At 40.2% G+C, this 16,046-nt stretch overlaps 1 protein-coding gene across 1 annotated transcript in view; it reads left to right on the top strand.

The window, feature by feature from the left end:
* Positions 1-16,046, top strand: part of LOC104051585 (sodium channel protein type 5 subunit alpha-like) — a 176,790-nt gene that overhangs the window by 18,138 nt on the left and 142,606 nt on the right. The window contains exon 6 of the mRNA XM_064445100.1: positions 5,183-5,413. Coding sequence (XP_064301170.1) covers positions 5,183-5,413 — 231 coding nt within the window. The remainder of the gene's footprint in view (positions 1-5,182; positions 5,414-16,046) is intronic.

The raw sequence follows: 16,046 nt of genomic DNA, 5'->3' as shown, positions 1-16,046 counted from the left end.
CCGAAATATTAGCATCTACCAGCAAGCCGTGTGCTTCCCACTCACTGGAGAGCTGGGGCTCAGTTTTGTTGCTATCATGCCAGGATGTCCTGCTCCCCAGGGCCATGGTTCACCTGCAGGCCCTGTCTCTGAATCCAGACCCCATCCAGCCTCACTTATTCTTGGTGCGTTATCAGCTCGTTGGTTTTCACCCTACAGCCACTGCGTAGGACATCAGGTCAGTGCCTTACCCTCTGTGGCAGCCCTTAAAATGCTGGAGGACCTTCATGGATCCCCTCAATTTTCCCTTTCCTGGACTAAACACACCCATTTCTTTCTGTTTTCCAGTTGCCCATGATATCGAGAGAAAACAAGCTTTGTAGAGTAGCTAGGTATCTGTTTATGCTGACTTATTAAAAGGAAAAAGTTTTGAATTTCTTCATATATCCCTTATGTTCAGGTGCTTAGAAATGGATAACATTTTCTCTATGGGAGTGTAAAACCTTTAACTCTCAGTGATTTTATTTATTAATTAGTGGCTTGCACATTGCCATGGCAACTGGATTCATTTGTTTTCAATCTAGATAAGAACCACGGTCAGCAGCAGAACAACCCACTGAAGTTACTCATTTGTCTCCCATTACTAGTGTTTATCCAAGGCCCAATGTACTCAATAGAAACCTTTCCCATGACAACAGAGGGTCTCAAATCATAGTTTATCTGCATGGAAATCACCAATGTTTTTTGATAACTACTAACAGAGGTAATGTAAATCCCTGAGGTAAACCTTTCTATGTCTCCTCATCAAAAGCCTGCAAAATGCAGGCCATCAGCATCATTGTCACCAGAATTTTGTAAAGTCTCTGTATCCGGCTCCACTACTCTTTCTGGAACAGGCGTGTACATCACGGACATCTCACATAAAATGACAGGATACCGGCAAAAGGTGACCTCATAGAAAATTGGGCCAAGGCACTTTGGGGCCTGATCCAGCTCCCATTTAAGTTAGTGTGAGTCTAAAGGCTATAAATAGGCTGTGAATGTTATCCAGTACTTTACTGATAGCCAGAACAGAGCTTGGAGCACAAAAATTAAGGCTGTGTGGAGGAGACTGACCCCTGTTCGCTGCTTCAATCTCATTGAAGTCCTTCTGCAGAGAGATAAATGTTGTTCTGCTGGTGGGTAAATCACTTAACTCGTGAAGTAACTATCCCAGACGTGAGAAATGCATGACATATTTGCGTTTTCCTTGGAGACTGGCCTGATAGTCACATTTCCATGCAAAGATGGTCTAGAGAAATGCTGACAACCATTCAAGTTTGCCAACATGCTGTTAAACTCTTTGTGGCCCCACGTGTCAGTGGCTAACGGCAGAATACATTCATCAGGAGCAAACTCTTCGCTCCCTACATGCCCATGACTCACGCAGACATTTACAAGGCACACACGTATCCCCAGGAGGAGCAGGCTAAGGCGAGGACAATCATGGTGCAAGTCACACTCTTTTTTGTCTTTGCTTTTTCTCCCTGCTCGTTTCCAGACTGTGCATGAAAGCATCTGATGTTCTGTAGGTGATTGCCAACATCTGGTATGGATGTCATACTGAATTATGCTAATACTTTCTCACATCTCGTAGGAGGAATGGATGGTGTTGTGGGATCTTGCCATTTCTCATTGTTTGGTGTTGCTTGCATTTCCTATGGTTTCTGATTTGCATTTGAAAACTGATTATTTGATTAACCTCTGAATGTGTTAACTTCTACCTGCATTAACAGGAATGTTTGAGCCAAATCCCTCTTGCTTTCTGCAGATGTCAGGCTGCCTATACAGCCCTCATTCAACTGATTCTGGATCTCGTGGTTTTGTTCATGTCACGCAAGCAGGATTTGGCCCAGAAGTGTGGAAAGAAATCAGTGGTTCAGGAAAAGCCTGTATCGATTACTCCACAGGGAGTAATCTATGGACCCATTGTCATTTATGGGTGTAGCTGTTACTCAGCTTTGGATCAGATCCTCAGTTTTTGCTGCATGCTGCCTGGTTTGATGTTTGACTTGCAAGAATTAAGTAAATGTCTTTAATGCCCCATAAATAGTATCTTCTATTAAGCTATATTGCAGTGCTCTCATTGGCACTATTTCAAAGGAGGATTATTTATCGAGAAGATTTAACAGTGCTCTAAATTCGAACGTATCTAGCATTGTTTTTGCAAAACATGGATTGATTCAAAGAAATGCAGAGCACCTACAAGAGGTTCTGGGTGTCCTTATTTCCCCTCAGCCCTTCCATTTATGAGGCACAGAAAGTTTAAATGAATGGTGATTTAAACACTTTGCTTAGCAGTGGGTTATGCCAAGCAACTTGATGGATGCTACTTAATTTTCTGGGCAAATTTTGTTTTTAAAGGGTGAGAAAAAAACAGATAGATTGTAAGCATACCACTCCCCAAATGGTTTTCCTGGAAAGTTTAAACAAAGGTCCAGGAGGCAAAGTACAAGTTATTTTTAAATGATCTTTAATTACAGAAATTGTATTACTAAAGCATTTTCTTCTTAAACTGATCAGAAGCCTGTACACTATTAAAACAAAACAAAACAAAAAAAAAAATAAAAGAAAAAGAAAAAGAAAAAGAAAGTAAAGCAGAAAGCCCTCTCATAAAGAAATTATTTGATACCTGCACGGAATGAACTTGTAAAACTGATAGTATAGGATTACTATTCTATTTAAAACCCCAGTAAGTAAACTGAGAAAAACATGTTTCATGAAATGACCTTGAAATTAACAATACTGGGGCCTGATTTCCAAAACAGATAGTCTTTATTAGTGATTAGAATTTTGTAGGTCTTGTTTCCTAATATTATCGCTATTCACGTTAGGACTCCCATTGTTCTTGCCCATGTGAGTAAGATTAATTACTGTACTTAGATGATACAAATGCAGCCTCCAAGCTTGTATTTGTATTACAAACAAACAAATGTGCTGCAGGGATTCTACAGAGGGTACCAAATTAAAAGAATTTGTGGTTTGGCTTTTTTCCCTTTTTTAAGACTCAGTTTGCATTTGGACTTCCCAAGTTTCACCAGCTTCAGTGAAGGAACATCTGTTCATTCAAAGGACAGCCAATGATGAGAAACATCAAAGACATTTCACAGAATTTCAATAAAATATTTCAGAATATTAGATAAAATAAACAAATATTCTAGTGCATCTACAAGTCATATTTCTTCTTCCCCGCCTCACTACTTGCTTAAGACCTGCCTATCTTAAAATTTTTCTATTCTTAATACTGGATAAGAGCGAGACCCCAGGAAGTGCTTCAGAATTCAGCTACAACTAAAACTAGTTTCACCTCAGGTATGAAGTTCACCCAAGACTAGATTATCAGAAGAGGTATGCTTTTTATTTAGGCATCAAAATAGGTAGCCAAATCTACAGATGGATTCAAAAGGTCAAAGGTGGCCTTTTTCTAGGTACCTGAATAGAACTGACCTCATTTGTAAAATCTCTTTCTGGTGAGGAGTGCAGATAGCATGAAAATCCAGCTTTTACCTAATGTTCTTACTGCAATACTTTTTGCTTTAATTTTGGGTAGAGCAGGGAGCTGTCTGACCTATCCCTCTTTACCATGCCACAAACTAGCTTTAAAGAGGCAAAGAATGAATTTAGTGGAGAAAGAGGTCTACCCACACCTGATGGGTCAGTCCCTTTTGGTTAAATGGCTGTTTTATAGATGTTACTGTCATTCACAGGTTACCTGGAGGCAAATAACCTGTGCAGGAGTGGAATATTTTAGGCTGCTGGACACAGGGACTGCTGGGCCTGATGGTCATTGTAGCAGCTCATCCTCCTTTGAGAAACTATGAATTCACCTTCCTTTAACCACAGAATTTTAAGCAAGACCAAAACCCATTTTGCCTTCCTATGAGTCCTCAAGTACATTTTCATATTATTTTAAATTATACAGCACTAGCTCAACCTTTGTGGCTGCCAAACTCTTGGGGTGGAATTCTAGGGAACTGAGATTTAATGTGTATGATCATATTCAGTGAGCAAATCAACATGCTTCTGAGTATTGCCCAGGAGAATTCCTCCTGTTTCCTCTTTGCATTTTCTTTTTAACATTTAACTCAATTTCTCTTACTGCTGCCATACTGGGGACACTGATTATCAGAAACACTGATTACTACTTATCGAGTATTAATTAACTATAAATAGGAAAGAAACAGCAAAATTGTTACCATTGTGCAGCTGATATTAACATCCAACTACAGCACACAAATTTAGAAGAAGGGTCTTTTTTAAAAGAGTGGTTCTTGTCGTATTCATGAAATATTCAATCAGCTTGAATAGCGCTGATCTCCAGGAACAGTTCAAAAGCAAACAATATATTTTGAGAAAACAGTATAATTATTTATATCAGTATATTTATAGAATAATAAACTAAAGCTAGTGTTACAGGGTGAAATAACACAGGAGAAACTAATTTTTGTGATCCAAGCCTTTGGTGTTTGTAATATGATGATTTATCTACATTGGCAGTGTATTATGAAATTATTAACTTCACCCAGGTATTATTGGAGCCTCAGGTTGTTTACTCAAATAATCTCCACTGGATTTATTTGATTGCCCATAGTATTTGCCTTCTAATCCCAAATTCTTGTTGTCTTAAGCAAATTAATTGAAGGCATAGGAATTATTCATAAGAGGACAGTGAGCTGGATTTGGCACTAAAATGTGTAAAATAATCAGGGAATAAAGAACATTTCCATACCTCTTCATCGGTTTATGTGAGGGATAAAGTTATCAGAAACACCTGAGTGATTTAAACCTAATTCACATTCTCAAAATTCAGTGGGATTTAGACTTTACAGCCTTTACTGCAGCTCTATGAAAATATAAAAGACATTCTGTATTTTCTTTATCCATTAATATTTTTGTATCTCACTGTTCCTCCATCCAGTTCTTTCCCTCCATTTTTAAATCAGTGTTTGTGTGAGAGTAATGCCAAGGCTTTTGTCCAGACAAAAATAGGCCAAACTACACATTCTTGGTGATCCCCTGTCTCTTGTTTCTGCCATCCAGTTACAAAAATGTAGTAGAAACCCTTCCGATTTTCCCTTCATGGAGCTTTTCATCATGAAAAGCAGCTATCTGCAGACATGTTTCAGCCTCTCAGTCTATAAACTCTTGGCTTTTATCTCCCTAGGACTGAAGACCATTGTAGGGGCACTTATCCAGTCTGTTAAGAAACTTGCTGATGTGATGATCCTGACCGTTTTCTGCTTGAGTGTCTTTGCCCTCATAGGCCTCCAGCTCTTCATGGGCAACCTGCGACACAAGTGTGTCAGGGACTACACCAAGTTTAACTCCACCAATGGCACGTTGTACTTGGATGGTAGGATGTGGAATACCTCAGAGGAATTTCTTAGTGATCCAGGTAAGCGCTTCTTCACCCTGTTGTCTGGTTGTTGGTTGTCATTTTTTATTATTATTATATTGACCAAAATCTACATGTGAATCAGCAAATGCAGAATTATGTGACTACTGGCTCTTCATAACGTCGATGTCATTTCAAAAGATCTAGGTAGCTTTTTTTTGATCTCTGTGGTGTCTTCACAGTCCATGCTGAGAATATTTCTGGTGCTTTCCTATGATACAAACTAAGGTACTTGTTGCATTGTTGATGATTTTCACAGTTTTAGGGTGTCTTATGATATTTTTCTTAAGCTCCCTCTCCTGGAATTAGGCAATCACATGAAAATTTCAACCCTGTGTGTGGGTCTAGTTTGCACAATGTTTCTGTAGGACAGTTTATAGCTCTTGCATTTTCTAGCAAAACTTCAACATTTGAATTAAGTCTCAAAAAAATCAAAAAGTGAAGCAGAGCAATTCAGTATTTATTAAACTGAAAAATCCCAAGAGCATTTTTTTTAAGGAAATATTATGCTATTAGGGACCAAACTCATTATCTGGGTTGGGCCATCTTGCAGTATCTGGTGCTCTGATGTTTATTATCAAAAGGTTTGTTTTGTAGGCCAAAGCAATTTTTAATACCCTGTAGTCCTATACATTGAATTACAATGAAATAGGTTCACTGAACTAATTTATTAACATTTTTAAAAAGTAAGCATTTCATGTAAATAAACTTCAGAATGTAAACAAGTGACCCAGCTGTTGCTGCTCCAAATCCCTCTGAGTCACCGGAGGACCCGCACCAATTGCGATGGACTTGGACTCACACCTAGAACAATTCAGTGATGCTCTTGAGGGCAGGAAGCAGCCAGACTGATGTGCATTGCAAGGAACTTAGGACCAGTGGCCTTTGGTATTTTGTTTATTTTATAGAGAAGAATGAATGACATAGACAACTCATGAACTATAAATTTGATTGGGAAGAAGTGACATAGGATCATGGGGTGCCTCTGCTGTGACTATGTGGACTCTTCAGTCCTATATCTCCAGCCTTCTGCACTATAAAAAACCCATGCCCAACTCCCAGAAGTTGCCTGACTTGATCCAGGACCCTGTTGAATGCCTGGCACAAGGTTGCCTCCAGCTCCTGCTGGCTTCTTAGCATTGTACACGTCTTCAGCCAGGCTACATGGTCCAGGGACTGGGCCAAGGGCAGTCCCACCATTCCCCACTGGTGACTTCTGGCCTTTCTGCTCAGTTCCTCTCCCTGCAGTCTGAGCAGCCCTGGAAGCAGTGGTGTTAGAAGGGTTTCATTCAAGGAATAAAAAGCTCAACATTGGTGTCTTTAATGCATGATGTGGTTGATACAGCATTAAGGAAGGGCAGCTCATGAAGCTCTGGCTGAATGAGGGCAATCTTCAGGAATAACCCCGACCATCAGGTTATGTGTCCCCTCAGTGTTGCCCCCTTGTCAGCTGAAAGGGGAAAGAGCTCTGTACCAGAGCTAAAGACCCACACTGGACCTACGCTGGCCGGTGATGAGCCTGTTGACATGTTTGCCCACCCATGGTCTCTGTACTTCTAGCCTGGAGATGAGTCCTCATGGAGCTAGTAAAGATACCTCTGCACCTGTGGTCACCTGTGGTGGATTAAGGCACTTCATGGCTCCTCCACCCACAGATAACTGACAGCTGTGTGAGGTGCTGCTCTCCCTCTCTCATAGAGGCATTGAGAGATAAAATAGCGATGGCTGGAAATATAAAGGCCTGCAGTAAAGGTGAAAGGATGAAATGGAGCTGTGAAGATAGTCTGGCTTGCTGGAAGCAGCAGTAGGGGTAAATGTACCACTGGAGAGTCTCTATAAAAATATAGTTAATGTCAGGGCCAGCTGCAACACTGCTTTAAATGGGAGGAATTGTACAGCTGCTCCAGCATACCGCGAGCAAGTTTATTTGTGTAGTCCTGATTGGGGGGGGGGAAGATGCTCCCATAAATCCATTTAGTAAATCCAGCAATGGTTAATAAGGTCATGAAAATATACTTGTTATCACTAAGGGAGATTTACCTATTACAAAGATAATCAACCTGGTTAGATAATGGATTAAAGTGACTTAAAGTTTGAGCATGTAGTATTAATAGTAAGTAATAATGAATATCAATGAATGTTTTCATAATATCTGAAAATAAAGGCATGGTGCATTATGGCAAACAACCATCAGTTATGGTGGATGGACAAAAATTATTTAAATAGTTGAAGTGTTGAGTCAGTGCAGTAGGCCACTGAAGAGCTAGAAGAAAAGTAGATTTACAGGAAAAATGTACTGACTGCTGAATAAGAATAATGAAGTGTTCCTTGAAATTCTGGAGGAGGTGGCTTAGGTATTAGGCTAGGGAGAACAATATTAAGTAGGATTTTCATTTAATGTTGACTGCTGCACTAAAGCAATTCAGAAATGGAAGGACTGGCTCATTTTGTAGCTAGATGGGATAGTGCTTTATATTTCATTTTGCATAAGTATTATGGTGAAATGAAGTGACTGTTTAACAGAGTAGTACTGACCACAATTTAATAACAGTCCAAATTTCAAGTACTGCAGGGAATTAAGCAATACATACAGCTAGATTAAAGTGTAGGCAGTCCAAATTAGATAAAAAGAGGAATATATTAAGAAACAGAGTAGTGTCAGTGTTTATTCTGAAGAAGAACTAGAGAAGAAAATTGGGCAACATATTCAGATAGTAGAGTTCACTCAAAGGGAGCACAGACAATTACAAAATCTCTTTGGAGACTTCAAAATTAACGTGGCTGAGTCAGTTTGGAGCAGGGATACTAATCTGAAAAACAGAAACATAAAGTACTGGCAGAGATTCATAGTAATACTTTAAAAACTAAAAAAAGGGATGTAAAGGAATAAAGGAGTGAAAAACACTTAAAAGAAAAATTGGAAAAATTAATTGTTAATTCTGTTCATCAGGACACCAAAATAGAGAATCAAAATGAGGTAATATGCCAATTCTGCACTTCTTGGAGAGAAAAAGTTTGCTTTAGACTCTGAGAGAATTTTATTGTTTTAAAGGACAGCAGGAAGCCTCTGAAATGGTATCAGTCTCCTCTCGTGCCTCTGAACCTTTTTTGCATGAATGGAAAAACAAGAACGAGTAGAACCCCATAAAAGGGTAATACAATGAAGAACTGCCTGGTGCTGCAGAGGAAATAACTGAGAGGCTTAGTCATGATGTGCAAAGAAAGATAAGAACTTGGTTTTCAGTCTTTCTGAGCCTTTTTTTAGTTTCAAATAACTGTGTGCCACAGGCACTTGGTACAGGAGACATTTTGGTTTTGTAGAAGGCCTGCAATAGCTTCAGCTCTGCTTTTTCATTCAAAACAGACTTGGTATATGGACTAAATTGTATCCTCTTCCTTAGTTCCTTTCAGTCCTAGGTAGGAAATTTTTTCTCATCTGTCTTCTCAATTCTCTTTCTTTTTATTTTATAGGTGGGGAAAAAAGTAGGTTTATAATCTTCGCTTGTATCATCATTGGCTTAAACACAATTATGTGGTAACATTTGATTTTTTCAGTTGATCCTTGAGGAAATACTCACCATGGCCCCAGGTTCAGGACCTCCTTCCCTTAGCTACACACTCAAGACCTACATGTACTTTCCTACTCTACCACTGTGGTCGTCAGGCCTATCTTGGCTGACGGTGCAGGTGCTTCCCAGCCTCCCTGCTACCCCTGTTCTTGCCTCCAACACCAGTAAAGGCAGCATGCTGGCACCAGTAGTGGTGGCGGCAGGAACTGTGCTGGCAGAATAAAAATCTCTTTTTCCTAAATCTGGAAAAAATAAATAAATAATTGGCCCATTTCTGTGCATGATAGATCCATGAGCAGTGAGCCCCCACCACCTCTCCTTACAGGCCTTTGGCTTCCACTTAATCTGTCTTGCATGAACTTGTCAATCCTACGTTGCAAGGTTGCTAGCTTTGCTGAGAATTGTTGGGTTCTCTCCTCCCTCTGTTCACCTGCCATGAGACAATCATAAACTAAATCCCATAAGGAGTAAGGATTTCCTACCTATCCACCCAACACTTTGCCTGTTTTTTCTATCATTCCAATGGCTTCTGCAGCTGGAGGAACATGGAGATTCAGTGGGAAAATTCACAGTGAGAGATCTCTTCCATTTAGCTTCACTAATCACCAAGTCCTAGCATACAAAAGCGACATTGAATATTCCCAATCAGACCATCAAAAAGGGGACTTTCTGGGCATTGTCATTAAAAGCTTAATTCTGTGAAAGAAACTTCCTCTAAGCTACTGCAGGTGCCTCTGGTTTCTCAGCTTAGCTACTGGGCACAGTGGTCATGGCAAGGTGAGATACATGTGTATGCCTTCCTCAACTCACAGTGTCGATACAGATCAGAAATCTGCCTTTTGGTGGGCACATCTATCTCATGATGAACAGGAGGATTCTTCTGTTCTCTCCACCAATTTAAATGACTCTAGGTCATCCCAATTTACACACCAACCTCTAAGAAGGCTTCTCAGAAAAGATATTCCAGTCTGATTTTGCCTCCAATGAATAATTACATTGCACTGCAAACCTAGGAAGGGGAAAAAGGAAGACTGAGGCAGAAGTAGCTCATCAGGCCTCCCAGCCTCCTCTGTAGGACTGTTCTTTGCCTGGGTGAACGGAGTGTGGGGTGGGGGACAGCTGAGCGTTAGATAAAATCAGACTAAAAAATTCTTGGTTTCAAATGTCAATGGTAAGGTTAAAATGGAGGCACAGCTTGTTCATCTGGGAAACACTGGCTACTGGTGTGTAATTATTTTCCTACCTGCAATTCTAGATTTGGTAAGGGACTGCAATCAATAAGCCCAAGAAGGATTATTTTAAGGCATTAATAATAACAAACCTGGGAATCTGCAGATGTAGAAAGAGCAGTGCTCATGTCTAAAAATTGAAATAAAGGAAAAAAAGTACAAAATAGTGATAGTTTACATCCACAGCATTATGAAAATTAAGTGATCAGTGTATCAATATCAAAGTTATTGAGCTGACAGTTATCTTTAGGTGAGCTAATAGTTTAGAAATACCAGCTGACTGGAAAATTGCAAGCTTAATTCCAATATCTGTAAAGATTTCTAGGAAAGCAGCTGCAAATACCATGCTTGAAAGCCTGTCTTAGGTTGTGGTGTTTAAATTAAAGATGTATTTGATGAAGTGAAGCCTGATGAGTGTGTGAGTCAGAGTGGATTGAAAGGTATATGATGTCAGATATGTCACTGGTTTAGGGAGAGAAAAGATGTGCCGACAGACTGAGTGTAGTTGATTCACGTGGATGGTGATTGTAGAATCTTTAATGTCATTTATGTATTCCATTACTAAAATGGATTATTGACTAGTCAGTAAGTAGTACGTAGAAATCTGAGCTTAAATAGCGTCTCCTTTTGTAGAGCAGGTCTCAATGTTAAGTGCTGAATGCATACAAAAAAAAACACTTAAGAAAAAACACTTAAAATATAGTAAAATTACTATAAAATCACTTTTGAAATGGTAGTCTCAAACCCCAGTGTTTTTTTTTTCCTTAAACTAAATACCCTACTTAAGACACTCTGAAAGGGTCCTGTCTTCAAAGTGTTCGATGTACGTTTTCTTTCAAAATCAGTATCTTGTAAGGTAAAATAAAACCCTATAATTTCTTTTAGATAATCCTGTCCAGAATGTTGAAAAAAAAGGTTTAAGATTTATTAACCTTTTACTGGGAGGAATCAACTGCCATTTTTATAGCTTAAAGGAGGACTTTTCAAGGATGTTATTTTTACCTTCCAGACTAGTTTCTGGCATTCATTTCACATCAGTGATTTTTCTCTTCTTCTGAATTCAAATTGTGTAGTTACCAATGGTCTGAGGGGAAAAAAAAAAAAAAAGCTTTAATTATTAAAAAAAAAAATCCAGATAAAGATAAATGTGGTATCTGTTTTGTCATCTCCAGTTAGACCTAGAAGACTTATGGTTGCTTCAGGTTCTGTATTGAGGAAGATGGATAAATACATTAAGTTTAGGTCCTTATTTTAGGTTCCTAGTCTTTGCAGCTCCCAATTACATCCAGCAAAATGATAGCAGTGATCTGGAGAAGGAGATATCTGAAGTAGCTTGTTTGATTTCATATCCCTTAATCGTACTAGGCAGCCGAGGGAGATGGTCCAACCAAACCAGCCATGTTAGATGCCTAGGGTTGAGGAACATGAGCACTCCTCATAAATGACCTTTGGTTGCAGAGCAACTTGCTGAACGTTGATGTGATACTCATCCAAATCATGGTCTTCTTAGTACTTGAGAAGTGGATCACAGTCTTGTGGGAAGCAACTGGTCTAGCACGTGGTATAAATGCAATTAGAGCCACGCTGACTGCACGGAACTGATAAATCAGGAGTGGTTCCAGACCGATGTGAAATAATTCTAGAGTCTTTTCACACCCTCCCTTGATGTCCTAGGTGTAATGCACTGTTGAAATAAATGGACATGGATGTTGAGGCATATACCTGTGAATATATAAAAATACGTATGTGTGTATACTTTTTCTAAGCTCTGGGCCTGCTTATTAGCTCTGCCTGACAAATAGCTTCCTTTTTGCTTTCAGAACCACTGAAATGGAACTGCATGAACAGATATTCTGAAACTGTATGAGAACTGTATAGAAAATAATGATGTCCAAGTCAGATAATAAATGTAGCAAGTTTGGGAAGAGCTGAAGTGTTTGAGGTGTTGTCTGAGGTGGTAATAGAAGAGAGTGAGTGTTTGATGAGTAATTATGGAGGTGGGAGGAAAGAGGGAAGCAATAAATCAGGTTGAGACTGGAATAGGTGTTTTATTATGTATGATTGTATGTGAACCAATGATTAAGACAAAGAACCTCTCTGGGCTTTCAGACTGTGCTTGTCAGCATGGAATCTATTCACGTTACTCTGCTGTTAACTGTAAATATTGTGGCTTTGTTCAGGTGCTGTGGATCTTTTGATCCATTGACTCAAATGGTAATGCTCTGATGTGTTATTGACACGGGGATTGTACCTGTGCACTTTAATGTTTTAAGCTAAATAGGAAAAGAAAGGTGCAGCAGAAGTGCAAGGATCAGAAAAACATCGGAATTGGTACTCTTGTATCCAATACGGTCTCTTCCCACCATTCAAAAGGAATTTTTTTTGGCCTCGTGGTGAAAGAGTAAGTTCTTATCTTGGAACAGTTTGTGAAACAGGAGGATTTTCTCCCCCTATACATCTTTTTTCTCTCATCACTGCATTACTGCTCACAGAAAGGGGAGATCTACTAGAGGAAAGATGTGCCACAGAATATTCAGACTGAACATTTTCGGAGTTTTGCTGCACCTTCCAATTGTTCATAAACTACCAAACTAATATACCACTTGAGTCGCACAGTGGTATTCAAAGGGGCATTTGAAAGCACCCTGGAGCCTGTCTGTGGCCTTCTGCTTGTGCCAGGTTCAGCGATAACGTGCCTTGCAAAGGCAAGCAGTAGTTTCCACTTTTAACTCTGAACAGTCAGCCCAGGTGCACCGCGAGCCCATGGGTAGAGAACAGTTTGCATCGCTGCTTTCTCTTACTGCACTGGTTTTAAGGAATAAGTAGAGAAATCATTTTTCCTGATACTTTTCATCAATGCTGAATTCACCCAAGTGAGGTGGGGATAAAATACCAAAATGCCAGGCTCAGTGTGGCCTTTTATACCTACAGCAGCATCTGTCTGTGGCACAGAGCAGTCCCACGTGTTCCAGAAAAAATTAATACAGCGTGAAGTATAGATATTTTTCTAAATTTTTATTGATGTGAAGTTAATAACACTGTGTATCCTTATCTACATAAGCAACAAATTTCTGAATATTTTGGCCACAGGGGAAGCCTGCCAGCAGTAACTTCAGCAGCTGAAATGGCAAGAGTAGTGAAAAATATTTCCTTTATCTTTAGTTTGAAATTTTTTTCTTTTTTTTTTTTTTCTCTTTTTCCCCCACCCCTCCATTTTCTTAAGGCAAAAAACATTGTTATCCCATTCTGTGACTGGGAGCACACAAAGCTCCCTGTTCCCATTTTCCTGAACGCATACTATTTTTGACTCTGATAGCCACCTCTTTTCTAAGAGAAAAGATCTCAATTTTTTCAGTTGCTCTTCTTATTAAACTTTTCCCAGTCATTCTCATTACCTTCTTCTCGATACCCTCCAGTCCAGCAGTTACCCTACGGAAAGCAATGCTGTGGTCTGCCTGCTGGATGAGGCAAGCCACTGGTTTATAGGTTGTTTCCTGTATAGTGCCCCACCTTGTTCCTCCTGCATCTCAGTGTTAGATTTTTCTTCAATCACAGCTTCATATTACATTAAAGTGTTGGCTAAAGGTAAGGTCCCTAAATAATCCGTATCTCTTACCTGAACCAATACAGGGAATTTAAAACTTGACAAGGTTATGGATGGGTGAGATTTTCTCCTCTGCTTTATTTCACATTCTGACAATATAATATCACACTGTGCATGTCTCCACACTTTTTTTTTTTTTTTTTAAAGTGGGATATGCCTCTCTAGTGTTCTTCCTTCAGTCCTGGCCTTGGACTTTATTTATCTGGGAAATACTGTGTATAGTAGATTTTGTCACCCCTCTGCTCACCCTGTCTTTCCCTTGTACTTATAAATGTAATAAAGTGGTGCAGATGCAGCCCTCTGTTAGTCTGCAGAGATGCTGCACATTGACTTTTCATCTTAACCTTTGTCTTCTGGCTCTTAGTCAGTTTTTGATCCAATTCATTTGTTTTCTTTATCACAGTACAAGCAGAAGTATTTTCTTCTATTTTTCTGGCATCCATCTGTAACCACAAATGCATTCGACCCTGTAAAAGCTTTTGATTTTAATTCTTTTGTGCAAAACATATTAAAAAAACTCCACAGAGCGCAAAACCTTTACAAAACTTCCAGAGCGCACACTTCAGCACTTTGTTGCCTAGTCATGTGAAGCATATGCCTAAACAAGTAGTACTAAATATGCTTTTAGTTACGTGCTTTGCAGCCTACACCCCTAAGTGTGAGTCTGCGTGACTGGTCAGACACCGAGGCAGGGAAGGAGGTTATCTGAAGATGTTCAAAAGCCAGGATGTGTATTTATTGCTAGTCATTGTCTCCTGCCTCATCTTCCTTGGGATGCTCATGAACTTGGGGTGGTCCCCAAGCCAATTTGACAGCCTTGGCGGAGCATCTAAATTCTCCGCTCCCCTCTGGTCTGCAGCTCCAAACACTCTCGATACGCTTTTCCTTCCCTCTGTACAGGCAGCACAAACCAGGTTCTGTGGATCTTTGAGGCTTTCAGAGCTTGTTCCCAGTGCATGGGAACCATCTAGCAGAGGGCTTGATTGATATTTTTAGTGGCTTTTTCTCAAAGAGGGAAAAAGCTGTACTATCAAAATTGGACACGTTTTTTCCTGCGCTATGGTGGCTGCTGAGCCCTAGCTGGGAAACAGCTTCTTTGGCTTGTCTCAAGCATGGGGGGAAGCACTGATAGGAGCAGACCAGAGACACCTGAGCTTAAGGAAACCACTTTCCTCTCAGCACCTTGTACCGTTTTCTACGACCCCTTCCCAACCCCTCCATATCTCCCACAGGATAGCTCATTCAGGGCTGTAGTTACCCTGAAGTCATGTATTAGCCGATGTTGTACATAAGTTCCTCATAAAAAGTTGGCTGCATAGACTCTGCCCCTCTACCCACCCAGCCATCCTCGCAATTAACTCCTCCTGTTCCTTTTTTAACTGAAGTTTTGAAAATGTCCTCCCAGATGGTGGAGGGGTAAGGCGGCAGGAGAGAGCTGGGCCGGAAGCAAGTGCCCGGGGGAAGCGGGAGAGACGGTTGGGAAGGAAGAAGGGAGAGGAGAGCACCCGAGAGCCTGTGAAACCTGGCAGGAAGGCTGGCAGCAGCAAATGCCAGGGGACAGCAGAGGAGAGCCAGATCCCCTGTCATGGGGTGAGCAACAGGAGAGTAACCGATTATTATAATTATTTGCAACCCCTTTTAGCAGGGAAGAACTAACTGGCGGTGCCATTTATTCCCAAGCATTCTTCCCTAATAATACCCTTAATACATCCTGTTCCATTGCTTTTGTGAGGCATGTTTTTCATCTTCAAACTCAATTTCATTTATTAGAGACTTCACCGTGTGTGGCACAGTGTGCACACAGCAAGTGCAGCAAGGATTCGTTTTAATTATTATGTATTACCAGGAGGTACAGTGTGTTTGTGCCGGTGGGTGAAAGGGCGAGGAGGGGGTGTTATCTATTTTATTTCTGTGTCACGTATCACAACTGTAAGGTGACGGGGCTTTCTGAATTGCATTTTAAATTTGGAATCAGGACGTTTGGTGGCTGTCAGTGCTCCATGCCAGCTGAAGCACAGGGAGAAAGCCTCCGACCAGCGAGCACCCGTGTGGCTGCAATAAATAGTCTGAGATAACAGACACCTCTCTGAAGTTTTTGTTAGAAAGTCAGCCAGAGGACTCTACTCTGGGCAATGACTAATGATATTTAAATGCTGCTCTTTATGCAACTGTGATAATATATAGGGTTTTTTTCCAAATTGGAATGAATTTGTTATAAGACAAGTCAAAAT

This window comes from Phalacrocorax carbo, chromosome 2 (genome assembly GCF_963921805.1).
Source record: "Phalacrocorax carbo chromosome 2, bPhaCar2.1, whole genome shotgun sequence".
Taxonomy (NCBI): Eukaryota; Metazoa; Chordata; class Aves; order Suliformes; family Phalacrocoracidae; genus Phalacrocorax; species Phalacrocorax carbo.
The sequence above is the reverse complement of the archived record's forward strand: the minus strand, read 5'-3'. Positions and strand labels throughout refer to the sequence as shown.